Below are 14,840 nucleotides of genomic sequence, written 5' to 3'. Positions count from 1 at the left end.
TAGATTGCTTTGGGTAGTATAGTCATTTTCACAATATTGATTCTCCCAATCCAAGAACATGGTATATCTCTCCATCTGTTGGTATCATCTTTAATTTCTTTCATCAGTGTCTTATAGTTTTCTGTATACAGGTCTTTTGTCTCCCTAGGTAGGTTTATTCCTAGGTATTTTATTCTTTTTGTTGTTATGGTAAATGGGAGTGTTTCCTTAATCTCTCTTTCAGATTTTTCATCATTAGTGTATAGGAATGCAAGAGACTTCTGTGCATTAATTTTGTATCCTGCAACTTTACCAAATTCATTGATTAGCTCTAGTAGTTTCCTGGTGGCATTTTTAGGATTCTCTATGTATAGTATCATGTCATCTGCAAACAGTGACAGTTTGACTTCTTCTTTTCCAATTTGTATTCGTTTTATTTCTTTTTCTTCTCTGATTGCCATGGCTAGGGCTTCCAAAACTATGTTGAACAATAATGGTGAGAGTGGACATCCTTGTCTTGTTCCTGATCTTCGAGGAAACGCTTTCAGTTTTTCGCCATTGAGAATGATGTTTGCTGTGGGTTTGTCATATATGGCCTTTATTATGTTGAGGTAGGTTCCCTCTATGCCCACTTTCTGGAGAGTTTTTATCATAAAAGGGTGTTGAATTTTGTCAAAAGCTTTTTCTGTATCAATTGCGCTGATCATATGGTTTTTTTTATTTTTTATTTTTTTTATTTATTTATTTTTTTGTGATACACGGGCCTCTCACTGTTGTGGCCTCTCCCGTTGCGGAGCACAGGCTCCGGACGCGCAGGCCCAGTGGCCATGGCTCACGGGCCTAGCCGCTCCGCGGCACGTGGGATCTTCCTGGACCGGGGCACGAACCCGTGTCCCCTGCATCAGCAGGCGGACTCTCAACCACTGCGCCACCAGGGAAGCCTGATCATATGGTTTTTATCCTTCAGTTTGTTAATATGGTGTATCACATTGATTGATTTGCATATATTGAAGAATCTTTGCATCCCTGGGATAAATCCCACTTGATCATGGTGTATGATCCTTTTAATGTGTTTTTGGATTCTGTTTGCTAGTATTTTGTTGAGGATTTTTGCATCTATATTCATCAGTGATATTGGTGTGTCATTTTCTTTTTTGGTAGTATCTTTGTCTGGTTTTGGTATCAGGGTGATGGTGACCTGATAGAATGAGTTTGGGAGTGTTCCTTCCTCTGCAATTTTTTTGGAAGAGTTTGAGAAGGATGGGTGTTAGCTCCTGTCTAAATGTTTGATAGAATTCACCTGTGAAGCCATCTTGTCCTGGACTTTTGTTTGATGGAAGATTTTTAATCACAGTTGCAATTTCATTACTTGTGATTGGTCTGTTCATAGTTTCTGTTTCTTCCTTGTTCAGTATTGTAAGGTTATACCTTTCTAAGAATTTGTCCAGGGCTTCCCTGGTGGTGCAGTGGTTGAGAGTCTGCCTGCTGATGAAAGGGACATGGGTTTGTGCCCCGGGTCGAAAAGATCCCACATGCCGCGGAGCGGCTAGGCCCGTGAGCCATGGCTGCTGAGCCTGCGCCTCCGGAGCCTGTGCTCCGCAACGAGAGAGGCCACAACAGTGAGAGTCTCGCGTACCACAAAGAAAAAAAAAAAAACAATTTGTCCATTTCTTCCAGGTTGTCCATTTTATTGGCATAGAGTTGTTTGTAGTAGTCTCTTAGGATGCTTTGTATTTCTGTGGTGTCTGTTGTAACTCCTCCTTTTTCATTTCTAATGTTATTGATTTGAGTCCTCTCCCTCTTTTTCTTGATAAGTCTGGCTCATGGTTTATCAATTTTGTTTATCTATTCAAAGAACCAGCTTTTAGTTTTATTGATCTTTGCTATTGTTTTCTTTGTTTCTGTTTCATTTATTTCTGCTCTGATCTTTATGATCTCTTTTCTTCTGCTAACTTTGGGTTTTGTTTGCTCTTCTTTCTCTAGTTCCTTTTGGTGTAAGATTAGATTGTTTATTTGAGATTTTTCTTGTTGTTTCTTGAGTATAGCTATAAACTTCCCTCTTAGAACTGGTTTTGCTGCATCCCATAGGTTTTGGATCATCGTGTTTTCATAGTCATTTGTCTCTAGGTATTCTTTGATTTGCTCTTTGATTTCTTCAGTGATCTCTTGGCTATTTAGTAACGTATTGTTTAGCATCCATGTGTTTGTGTTTTTTACGTTTTTTTCCCTGTAATTCATTTCTAATATTATAGCGTCGTGGTCAGAAAAGATGCTTGATATGCTTTCAATTTTCTTAAATTTACTGAGGCTTGATTTGTGACCCAAGATGTGATCTATCTTGGAGAATGTTCCGTGTGCACTTGAGAAGAAAGTGTAATCTGCTGTTTTTGGATGGAATGTCCTATAAATATCAATTAAATCTATGTGGTCTATTGTGTCATTTAAAGTTTGTGTTTCCTTATCAATTTTCTGTTTGGATGATCTGTCCATTGGTGTAAGTGAGGTGTTAAAGTCCCCCACTATTATTGTGTTATTGTTGATTTCCTCTTTTATAGCTGTTAGCAGTTGCCTTATATATTGAGGTGCTCCTATGTTGGGTGCATATATATTTATAATAGTTATATCTTCTTCTTGGATTGATCCCTTGATCATTATGGAGTTTCTTCCCTGTCTCTTGTAACATTCTTTATTTTAAAGTCTATTTTTTCTGATATGAGTATTGCTACTCCAGCTTTCTTTTGATTTCCATTTGCATGGAATATCTTTTTCCATCCCCTCACTTTCAGTCTGTATGTGTCCCTAGGTCTGAAGTGGGTCTCTTGTAGGCAGCATATATATGGGTCTTGTTTTTGTATCCATTCAGCAAGCCTGTGTCTTTTGGTTGGAGCGTTTAATCTATTCACGTTTAAGGTAATTATCAATATGTATGTTCCTATTACCATTTTCTTAATTGTTTTGGGTTTGTTTTAGTAGGTTCTTTTCTTCTCTTGTGTTTCCCACTTAGAGAAGTTCCTTTAGCATTTGTTGCAGAGCTGGTTTGGTGGTGCTGAAGTCTCTTAGCTTTTGCTTGTCTGTAAAGCTTTTGATTTCTCCATCTAATCTGAATGAGATCCTTGCTGGGTAGAGTAATCTTGGTTGTAGGTTCTTCCCTTTCATCACTTTAAGTATATCATGCCACCCCCTTCTGGCTTGTAGAGTTTCTGCTGAGAAATCAGCTGTTAACCTTATAGGAGTTCCCTTGTATGTTATTTGTCATTTTTCCCTTGCTGCTTTCAATAATTTTTCTTTGTCTTTAATTTTTGCCAGTTTGATTACTTTGTGTCTCAGCGTGTTTCTCCTTGGGTTTATCCTGTATGGGACTCTCTGCGCTTCCTGGACTTGGGTGGCTATTTCCTTTCCCATGTTAGGGAAGTTTTCAACTATAATCTCTTCAAATATTTTCTCAGGTCCTTTCCCTCTCTCTTCTCCTTCTGGGACTCCTATAATGCAAATGTTGTTGCATTTAATGTTGTCCCAGATGTCGCTTAGGCTGTCTTCATTTCTTTTCATTCTTTTTTCTTTATTCTGTTCTGCAGCAGTGAATTCCACCATACTGTCTTCCAGGTCACTTATCCGTTCTTCTATCTCAGTTATTCTGTTTTATCCTTCTAGTGTAATTTTCATTTCAGTTATTGTATTGTTCACCTCTGTTTGTTTGTTCTTTAAATTCTTCTAGGTCTTTGTTAAACATTTCTTGCATCTTCTCGATCTTTGCCTCCATTCTTTTTCCGAGGCGTTGGATCATCTTCACTATCATTATTCTGAATTCTTTTTCTGGAAGGTTTCCTACCTCCGCTTCATGTAGTTGTTTTTCTCTTGTTCCTTCATCTGGTACATAGCCCTCTGCCTTTTCATGTTGTCTGTCTTTCTGTGAATGTGGGTTTTGTTCCACAGGCTGCAGGATTGTAGTTCTTGCTTCTGCTGTCTGCCTTCTGGTGGTGAGGCTATCTAAGAGGCTTGTGCAAGTTTCCTGATGGGAGGGACTGGTGGTGGGTAGAACTGGCTGTTGCTCTGGTGGGCAGAGCTCAGTAAAACTTTAATCCACTTGACTGCTGATGGGTGGGGCTGGGTTCCCTCCCTCTTGGTTGTTTGGCCTGAGGCAACCTAACACTGGAGCCTCCCTGGGCTCTTTGATGGGGCCAATGAGGACTCTGGGAGGGCTCACGCCAAGGAGTACTTCCCAGAACTTCTGCTGCCAGTGTCCTTGTCCTCATAGCAAGACAGAGCCACCCCCCCGCCTCTACAGGAGACCCTCCAACACTAGCAGGTAGGTCTGGTTCAGTCTCCCCCGGGGTCACTGCTCCTTCCCCTGGGTCCCCATGCACACACTACTTTGTGTGTGCCCTCCAGGAATGGAGTCTCTGTTTTCCCCAGTCCTGTTGAAGTCCTGCAGTCAAATCCCGCTAGCCTTCAAAATCTGATTCTCCAGGAATTCCTCCTCCCATTGCCGGACCCCCAGGTTCAGAAGCCTGACGTAGGGCTCAGAACCTTCACTCCAGTGGATGGACTTCTGTGGTATAAGTGTTCTCCAGTCTGTGAGTCACCCACCCACCATTTATGGGATTTGATTTTACTGTGATTGCGCCCCTCCTACCGTCTCATTGTGGCTTCTCCTTTGTCTTTGGATGTGGGGTATCTTTTTTGGTGGTTCCAGTGTCTTCTTGTCGATGACTGTTCAGCAGTTAGTTGTGATTCTGGTGTTCTCCCAAGAGGGAGTGAGAGCACGTCCTTCTACTCCACCATCTTGAACCAGTCCCCTACGTGTAAATTAGTTTGATTCTTTAGTTTCTACAGTAACAAGTGATTTCAGCATATATATCCAGCCAGTGTAAAACAACCTTGTGGTCATCATTTTTATAATAATACAAGAAGCAAACACTGAGAATGAGAGAATTGAATGAAAATGCTTGGTTTTTTAATTTCTGGCCTCTGAAGTTATATCAGCAGTCTCAGCCCACTTATCCTACATATAATAGGACTTCTAATAAATAAGGTGGGAATATTTCTGTCGACGATCCTGGACCAAGGCTGGGTTATATGGCTTCTGGGTGTAGATACCTGGTGTGTGGGGCAGCTCGCCCAGGCATAACCATTTCTGAGTCAGGGAGCTAACAAACCTGCATGAAGTAGAGTTGGATTAGCTGCCAATTCATTAGTTTACAATGACATTTCTCTTTTTTTATTTTGTTAAGTAGGCAAGATATGCACATAGTAAAAACTAAATTCAAAAAGTAGGAAAAGGGTATACAATGAAAAATGTCTACTGTCCCATGGCCCCCAATTTCCCTCTCTAGAGGCAGCCTTGAATGTCAGTTTCTTGAGTTTTCCCAGAGAACTCTATACATTTACAAACAGGTGTATATGTGCGTGTGTGTGTGTGTTTGTATCCCTTAACACACTTTTCTGTGCCTTTTTCGCTTATATATCATTTGTTTTAAAGTGTTTCTCTTTATTTTATTAGCTTTAAAAACCTAGTGTGTTTTGTGTTTTGGGATAAATGCTGGGTGTATAATGACTAATAAGTTCTTCTTAAAATTAATAACTTTTATTAATTAATAATAATTTTAATTGGAGTATAGTTGATTTACGTTGTTAATTTCTGTACAGCAAAGTGATTCAGTTACATATATATATATATATATTCTTGTTTTTAATCTTCTTTTCCATTATGGTTTATCATAGGATACTGAATATCTGTGCTATATTCAGTGTTTTTTCATCTTAAACTTCTAGGCTCATCTGTTTTGGAGTCAGTAGTGGTCTCTGCTCTGGTTACCATGACTGACCATAAATTAGTATAAAGTGTTTTGTAGATAGAATACTCTATAAAGCTACCAGTGATATTCCATCCCTAGATTTCCTAATGTACCACTAATGAGTCATGTGTAAGAAGTATTGATTGATTTGCGTGATCTATGTCCAGCAAATATACAGTGAGCATGAGGTGTGGGGTTTTGTTTTGTTTTTAAGAAACTCTTGAAAAGTGCTTCATGTTTTACATGTGTTTATATCCATCAGATGCTTCTCATGTAATCCTATGAATAGCCTGGTCACTGCTTTAGCCAGCAATGCGTTCTTTATTCACCATCATCCTTTTGTTCTCTATTTCCATGTGTCTTCTAATCAAAGAAACTCAAAGTAATCACCAGCTATTTGTGGTACTAGGATGTGTTAAATATTTTGTAATCCTGAAAGGCTAGTGTAATTGGAGGGGGAAGTGTGAGTTGAGATTAATTAGAAAAATGCTGTTAGAAAACAGTAGATACAGTTTTCGTTTTTACCTCTTCAACAATGTTAGGGATTGTTAATGATTGCAATCGGGTGTGGTAAATTCTGGTAATTTGATATGTTCTATGAATAATACATAACAGATTTAGGGTAATTCCCTCACTTTCTGCAGTTCCTGCACAGAAATTTTTTTACTTAACAAATATTTTTATTAAAAATATTTTCCTGGTAACTTTAAGGTTAGAATAATTGCTACACATTATCATCAGTGGGCATGATATACTTACTAGTCTAAGGGGAGATATTTTAGGTTTCTAAATAGGATGTCATTTTTTCCTCATTGATTCTGTTTTTACCTTCACATTAAAATTATTGAAGGTTTGTATACAAACAGCATTAATAAAATTATTTGGAGTGGGGTGCATTTCTCTAAACATTCTTCTAAGGATAAGAATAGTGTGCTTATTCAAAGATTTCACTATAGATTGGGTTAATAGGCTATTTATTGGCTAATCTGGGATCCTAGCCACTATTAATGATACACTTCTAGGTGAAATTATTTTCTCTGTTCCAAAAAAGTCATGTATTTTTTTTAAAAAAAACTCTTGACATGAAACTCATTCTAAAATTGAGGACTATTTCTATTTTAAGTGTTTCTCCAGGAATTACATAGCAGATAATTTTTATTTTATGCTTGAGGGCTGTTATTAACCAGTCTTAAGATATGTAATTTTTAGTTACACTTAATGTTTCTTACATTTTTTTCTTAGATTTTTAACTTCTCTTTAAAATTAAAGAATGAGTCTAGATTTTGTGTTAATTTGCTATATTTTACTTGTCCCTCAGTATGCCAGGAGTGTGACTCAGGGGAAAGAAACCTTTCAATTATAGTGGTAAAAATTGTTGCTGTGGTTTGGAGTAATCCACCAGAAAGATAAAGCAAATAAACTGGTACTCATCCAGCAAGAGAACCTTTTCCTATCTACTCCACAAAACCTGTGTGAGGAGCTGACAGATGTGTGACGCTTTGTGGAAGTTCTTCAACTACCACTGAGAAGAGATGCAATTCCAGAGTTGATACTCATGAAAGACAACACCCAGAATATCCATCTGATGTGACTCACTGCTGCTCTTATGAAACTAAAATGTTTGTGTTTTTATTTTAGTGACATTGTATGCCTCCTGTATTCTCCTGGGAGTGTTCCTGAATAGCAGTATACCTATATTTTTTGAGCTTTTTGTGGAAACTGTCTACCCAGTTCCAGAAGGAATTACTTGTGGAGTTGTCACTTTTTTAAGTAATATGTTCATGGGAGTACTTTTGTTTTTTCTCACATTTTATCACACAGGTAAGAAATTTGACTTTTTATTTACTATCTAAACGTGTTAGGAGAGAGGTTTGTGGCACTGATGTATAGGGAATTTATATGGAGAATTCCCACTAAGGCAAATTACTTTATTTGAGCTTTCACATGCGAAGAAAAGAAAATATCTTCTGTTGCTTTTCTTGAAAGGCATCCAGCCTGATGGAATGCATCCTCACTGCCCGCCCCCCGCAAAGTTTCTGATTTAATTAACTTGGGGTGGGGGGGGGGGTGGCAGCATTTCTACTTTTAAAAGCCAACCAGCTGATTCTAATATGCTGGTTCTCATTGAGAACCACTGATGTCTTGCTTTTAAAAGAAATACTTCAACTCTATTGTCTTAACGTTAGGTAGAAATTAAGGTCAGGCGTATATATGTAGTTTAAAGCTTTGCAGATGAATGAGAGATCACCCAAAGAGTGGATCGCCTGTATAGGACAGCTCTGTCCAATGGAACATTTTATGATAACAGAGGTGCTCTTTATCTATGCTGTCCAGCATAGTAGCCACTAGTCCATGAAGCTAATGCAGCTAGGGAACTGGATTTTTCATTTTATTTCATTTTGATTAATTTGTTTACATTTAAATTGCTACATGTGGCTACCAAATTGGTCAGTGCAGGTATAGAGTGAACAGAAGGTTGCAGTTAGAACCCAGGGGTACACCTTTAAAGAAGGGGGTCGTCCTTACAGAGGAAGAAGGGTTGGGTTCCTGAACCCAAGTGGAGGAGTTAGCCTTGGACGAAAGGAGGTGGAGATAAGGCAGTGTGTGTGGCATAGAAGCAGAGGCCTGTGCTGAGCACATTGTTGACGGAGCTCCTTCTTGATGGCACCAACTTTCGGCTTAGAAGCCAGTTCATCTCTGAAGAGTTGGTGGGAAGGTAGTGGAGAAGGGGCTTAAGGAGAGAATGAAACTTTAAAATAGCTTTTGAGGGGGTGGGCGGAGATGCTGCAGGGACAGCTGGCAAGCTCGCTGGGCATATTGAAGGCAGGCCCCACTGGTGTTGAGGTCTGCGGGTTTGTAGTGGCTCTGTTTTGCAGTTGTTTGTTTTTCTCTGATATTCTCTTTTCCGTGGTCCAAATTCTGTCTCACTATTTTAGAAAATTGGGGCACAATTATCTAGACTTCTTTTTTGCATGTTAAAATAAGGATTTATACTTATTTTATACATCTAGACTTTTTAAATTTTATACTCGTGAGTCTTAAATATAAATCTTTAATTAATTTCTACTAGGTTTATATCCCATTTTATTTCCTTGTCTTAAATAATTGAATATTACTACTTTTTTTTTCTGGTTGCTGTTTTCTTAACTACTCATCAGATAGAGTAAATTTGGATAATTTGTACATGGAGGAATCTAATTTATAAGACTTAAATATAAGAAATGCTCTAAAGTGTGACACTCCAAGAGACCTAATTGTTTCTAGGAATTCTGACAGGCTTATAATTGCAATAGTAGCCATGATAACCTCCTTGACTGGAAAAAAAATTTTCGAAATGTTCAAAGCTGATGAAACAGAATCTCCCTGGGTTTTGGACAGCTTTTGACATAGCACTTTCACCTAACAGCAAAGAGCGTCCAAATGATATATTAATTTCGTAATATAATTAACAACAAACTAGATCATTTCTGTCCATCAGTAATACAGGTAAAGAAGGTTTCAACTTTGCTAAACCTGATATACGTTTGGTTTATCCTATGAAAGAGAGTGACATTTTCGAAGGCAAGTGATATTAATAAAGTCAGACCACTCTTCACTGTCCTCCTGGAAACGTGTTTCCATTAGGGAAAATGCCATCACCAGGTATAGGGTCTTTGCCTTCCATTAGTTTTCTAAACAGAATCACCTAACAGTTATTACATTATCAGCTTTAACCCACTTCAGCTGTGTCATAGTTGAAACTAGGCGGCTCAGTACCTCTCTTTTTTTGCCTGGTAAAGTATCAGAGATGGCTGTTGCCCTTAGAGTTGTAGAAACGATTTTCCACCTCATGGACACAGGTGGGCTGAATGGTCCTTGCAGCCCGTCTGAGCATGGTTTCTCCTGTTGGATGGAAATTTTTTTGTCTTCCCAGCATTTAAAAACAACAACAGTAGATGCCAGATCATGTTATCCCCTAATAGACCTCTTGCACGTGGTCTATAGAATATAACAAACATGTATTTATTGGTCAGTTTAAAGCAGGAACTACCCCTGTGCTGTCTGACTGTGGAGGAGCCCAGTGCACTCCTACCATTGTGCCCAGCAAGCAGTGTCTCTATCACTCTCCTGGGTCTTGAGTGTGCAGCTTCCAGTTTGTTCAACAGAGACTGGTGTCTGTACATCAGCCAGTGCTCACTCCTCATTTTGCAGATTTATAGTGACCAGATACAAGCAGACATTTTTGGTTCTTTGGCACAGGCAGTGGAAGAAACAGCACCATTTCTGCTAATTTCTATCTCACTGATACAATCAAGGATTTATCTAGCTGGGGGGAGAAAGCTTCCCCCTTCTCGGTTGGTTTCTGATCTTATGTTCTTATACATATCTATGTAGATGTTAAAGGTTTCTGCCTAAACTCCGTGAGTATTGTGAAAAATAAAACTTTAAATAAAAATTAATCTTAATTGAACAGGATGGTTTTCAGGACAAAAAGAACCTCAGTGTGTTTTGACATTTTAGAGTTAATGAGAAGATGAATGTAAAAGAGCTTAGACCAGTGCACAGCTGGCACTCACCAAATGTTTTGTTTCCTTCTGGATAATTAGCTGGGGATGATAGGAATTTAAACATCTAGGCTTCTATTTTAAAGAGATGCTTTTATGTGCTTATTTGTCAGTGCGTATAATGAATACACACAAACATACCCCACAACTCTCTAAGGCTAAAAAGTTCCTAGAACTATGAAAACTCTGTTGAGATTCTTTCACTTATAATTAGTTGATCTCGCCCCAAAAGTCCCACAGCAAAAGTCCACATGCCTTATAGCTGAGGTATGATGATACCTAAATTACAAATCTGGAAACTGTATAAAATTATTTCCTAAATTTTTAGTTCCGCAGCCCAGTCTGCTAAACATTTTATATAATGAATTCCCTTCCATTAGAGCCAGTGTTTGAATGTCATAATTCAGTCATTTTAAACTTGAAAATCTCACCCAGAAGTTAGTTATGTGTCAGAATTCAACTATTAGTGACATGATTGGAGGGCTTGATTTTTAATCATCATAAAAATAGGCTTTTTTTTTTTTTTTTTTGCGCGGTACGCGGGCCTCTCACTGTTGTGCCCTCTCCCATTGCCGGAGCTCAGGGGCCGTGGCTCACGGGCCTAGCCGCTCCGCGGCATGTGGGATCTTCCCGGACCGGGGCACGAACCCGTGTCCTCTGCATTGGCAGGTGCACTCTCAACCACTGCGCCACCAGGGAAGCCCCAGATAGGCGGTTTTTTAGGTCACTTCTCAAGGAAGTACTAAACTTCCTGACCAGAGTTTTTGGTTTCCCACCATGTGCTATCTGGTAGATGACTACATCAGATATGGCTTTTCAGGGCTGTACAGACTAACCCCAAAATGACCACATTAGAGTGCCTTGCCTGGCAAGATAGGCTCCACTGGTGAGTTGCTTGTTGATTATGGCCATTGCCATCATTGATGGCGAATGTCATACAGGCTTCTATACCAATGCCACTGGCCTATTTAGAGCCCTGGGTCACAGAGTTTCCCATGTCCTGTGTTGACTCTGCTTTGGGAACCTGGACCATGTCAAAGATTTCTTGGAGTTTTTCTGACTTGGGTTTTTTAAGGGCACTTTGAAAAAAAGTTACTTGCTCCTTAATATAAGCATATTTACAAAACGGAGTTGCTTCCCATAATGTTTGCTTTGTGAATCTCAGCGAGTATTTCAGACAGCACAGTGATGTTTTATTCTAATAACTTCACGTACAAAATCAATTTGGAAATGCCGTTGTATGCTTTATATGCTCTGAAATGTATTCTAATGTTGTTTTACAGTTTGTAGCTTGTTTTGTAGTTTGTATTGGCTGTTATTTTTTGTTGTTCTTGTTTTTCTAGAAGGTTTGCAGCAAGCTTTGGCTAAAAACATTAAAGGTTTTACCTCAGTCCTTTCATTTTGAAGTAGCCAACCAGGAATTTGAGGCTGCATTGTGTGCTGAGGAGGGAGGTATTGTCTAGTGGTTACCAGGAGAACAGGTTCAACAGATGTGGACTAGTGAGAAGTAATTTTCTATCTAAGAAGTAAAATAATGCAATGTGCTGGTCAAAGCTATCGGATAATTAACCTGGAGGGAAGGGAGCAGGGCATCACACTGTGAAATTGTGGTGTCAGCTGGCTTCTCTTGAGAGGGAATGGAGACAGTTTTGTTAAATTACCATAATTTTGGTTGAATCACCAAAGAAACTAGAAGGTTGGTTCTGGAAGATAGTGTCTGGAACCAGACAAGTACTTGAAGCCAAAAGTGTGACATCACTGCAGGGAAAGATGAGGTCAAAAGTAGAATGGTACTTCATCCTAATTAGTTCAGCCCCAGCAGAGCCTCACCATTTGGTGCAGAGCTCTGAGTAAACTATAGCACCCACCTCACTGGAAATTGGCAGAGTCCTCAGGCTGCAGCACAGGAGATGGCAGAGAGCCAGCAGAAATGTAGAGGCAAGTCACGGGGGCTTGCGGTATGGATTTATAGTTCCTCTAGTGAAAGGCAAAGGGAACGAATGTTGGAAAGCTGTGCTCACTTTAAAAGATACAAAAGAAAATTTCGATGGGTAAGGACTCTGTTGGTTTAATTACGTCATGGCACTGGGCTCCAAAGGACCACAGCCAACTTTGCTCTGCCAAGTCAGACTGAACTTTTTTTTTTTTTTTTGTGCGGTACGCGGGCGTCTCACTGTTGCGGCTTCTCCCGTTGCGGAGCACAGGCTCCGGCCGCGCAGGCTCAGCGGCCATGGCTCACGGGCCCAGCCGCTCCGCGGCATGTGGGATCTTCCCAGACCGGGGCACGAACCCGTGTCCCCTGCATCGGCAGGCAGACTCTCAACCACTGCGCCACCAGGGAAGCCCCCAGACTGAACTTTTAAGCAAGCCATTTCCTGCACATTAGAGCCCCTTAGGTGTGGTGTATGTGAATGGTTTTCAGTGGGGACATGCAGAGATTTCCATCCCTGACCTTTTTCCCTCTAAAAAGGCAAAAATTTTCAAAGAACACTGGTAGCTGGTTAAGCCAGGTGAACTTAGTGAAGGGTGGATTTGACTTCTCAGAGAGAGGCACAATAGTGAAAAACAACCAACCAACAAACCATGACACTAAAGAGCAATTCTGAGTTATTTTTAGAGATTTCATCTGAACCCAGGTAGAAGGAATCGTTTTACAATCCTGATGAAATAAAGGTCTGCTTTGGCAATATTTGACTGATTTCTAGGTTTAAGGAGAGCTAGGACAAGTTGATTGTTGCTGCATGTGTGTTGCTCTAGCTCCCTGTGAAATAGTCTCTAAAGTTTAGGAAACACCTTTGTTGTAGACTTCAAGCGCCATACTTTCTTATATTGCTTAAAATGCGACCTTACAGTAAAAGACGCTCAGTTTTAGTATAAACAGTACGCTGTTATCTCTATTTTACTACTTTTTCTTTTCGTATTTTTTCACTGCTTCTTTTTGCTTGTTAAAATTATCATCAGAAATCCAGAGGCTTTATGGTTAATATAAAAGCAGAAAATGCTTGGTGCGTCATTTCAGGGAATATTAGAATAAAGACAAGATCCCAGAGATCACAGCGTTTCTGAGTGTTTAGATTCTAGTCAGTCCAAGTAAAGGACAGAAAACAGCTTTGCATGAAAATACCATTGAAATATACTTCTTTGTTCTGTGCTATAGAATAGCATGTCTGACTTTGAAAATGTAGAAATTGAGAGGTTAGGGAGGCTGCTTTTGCGAACATATTATAGGAAAAAAACGTACTTCAGCACCTTTTCTTACTGGTTGGTTTTCTGATTTCCGTTCCTGAGCATAAATTGCTCTTTTAGCCATATGAATTATGGATTAATCTAAAGCAGCGGCATAGAAATCTTTAGGATGATTTTTGAAGATTAAGGCAGTATTAGCATTCTGTAGAAGCACAGAGGGAAAATATAAACTTATAGCAGTGCCCAAAGGTAAAAATGTACCAGGGAACCTGTTTCCTTCATTTTTTGTTGTGTTTTTATTTTTTCATTGAAATTGCTAAATGGATATTAAACTAGAGACGTTATCCGCCACCCCCCCCCGCCCCCCCGCCAGCCCCTTTATGCCAAGAAGCTGCTCACTTCTGCCTGGAAGCCTCAAGTCTGACAGAGGGGGTTGGGATAGAAGGAAGCTGAACAGATGCCTGGCTCCAAGGCCCCCGGAGCCAGAGGAAGCAGCTAGAGACAGCACAGTCGGCAGGGCAAGCATGTGTGTTTGGGTAGCAAGAGGCCCAGGATTGGCCTGTTGGAGAGTCCTGAATTCGTGAATGAGCATTTTTGAAGAAGCAAGTTCTCAATTCCATTAAATTAAAAAACAACATTATTTGAATTGCCTGTTTAGATGATTCCTGTAAATCTTCTGGTAATTGGCATCATACATAACCGTTATGTTAGTAGGAAAAAAAGACTAGAAAGAAACCAAAGTATTCACAGTAGTTTCCCTGAGAGTAGAATTTAGGATTCATTTTTTACATTTTACTTATTTTATATATATATATATGTATATGTATGTATTTTCTACTCTGTTTTACAGTGAGTACTACTTGATTTTTTGCTGAGAATTAGATATTTCTTTCCCAAAAAATTTAAAAGTGTTATCTCAAAATTCAGGTGATTTTGTTGTTTGTCTTTCTAATCCATCAGATATTTCTAAACAAGGACAAGAGTGATGGTGATAGGGGGCACTTTAAAAACAAACTAACATTTAAAGGTGATTGATTTTTCTTTCTTTGAAGTAATAGATTTTTTTTTTTTTGGCCACCAAAGTCAAGTTGGGTTAAATTGATGAAAAGTCATTAACAATACTGATTAAAAATATTCCACAGGAAAGCCCTGTAACATATTACATGCATCACTTAGACTCCACATTTGTCACTGTTTATTGAAAGCCGGTTTTCAGGCCTCCCAGGGCACATTTATTATAAGTGCTTTTGAATGCAAAGCAGGTTGCTCCCAGCAGCATACAGGTGGTGTTCTGCTGGTGACACATGAATGCTTACAACTGCATGTTTTTGTCTTA

At 39.4% G+C, this 14,840-nt stretch overlaps 1 protein-coding gene across 1 annotated transcript in view; it reads left to right on the top strand.

The window, feature by feature from the left end:
* SLC49A4 (solute carrier family 49 member 4) overlaps positions 1–14,840 on the top strand; it is a 102,540-nt gene that overhangs the window by 75,546 nt on the left and 12,154 nt on the right. Inside the window, exon 8 of the mRNA XM_079922596.1 lies at positions 7,413–7,595. Within this exon, the coding sequence (XP_079778722.1) occupies positions 7,413–7,595 (183 nt within the window). The remainder of the gene's footprint in view (positions 1–7,412; positions 7,596–14,840) is intronic.

Source organism: Stenella coeruleoalba (genome assembly GCF_951394435.1).
Source record: "Stenella coeruleoalba genome assembly, chromosome: 5".
NCBI lineage: Eukaryota > Metazoa > Chordata > Mammalia > Artiodactyla > Delphinidae > Stenella > Stenella coeruleoalba.
Note: the sequence above shows the minus strand (reverse complement) of the source record. Positions and strands in the feature narration are given on the sequence as shown.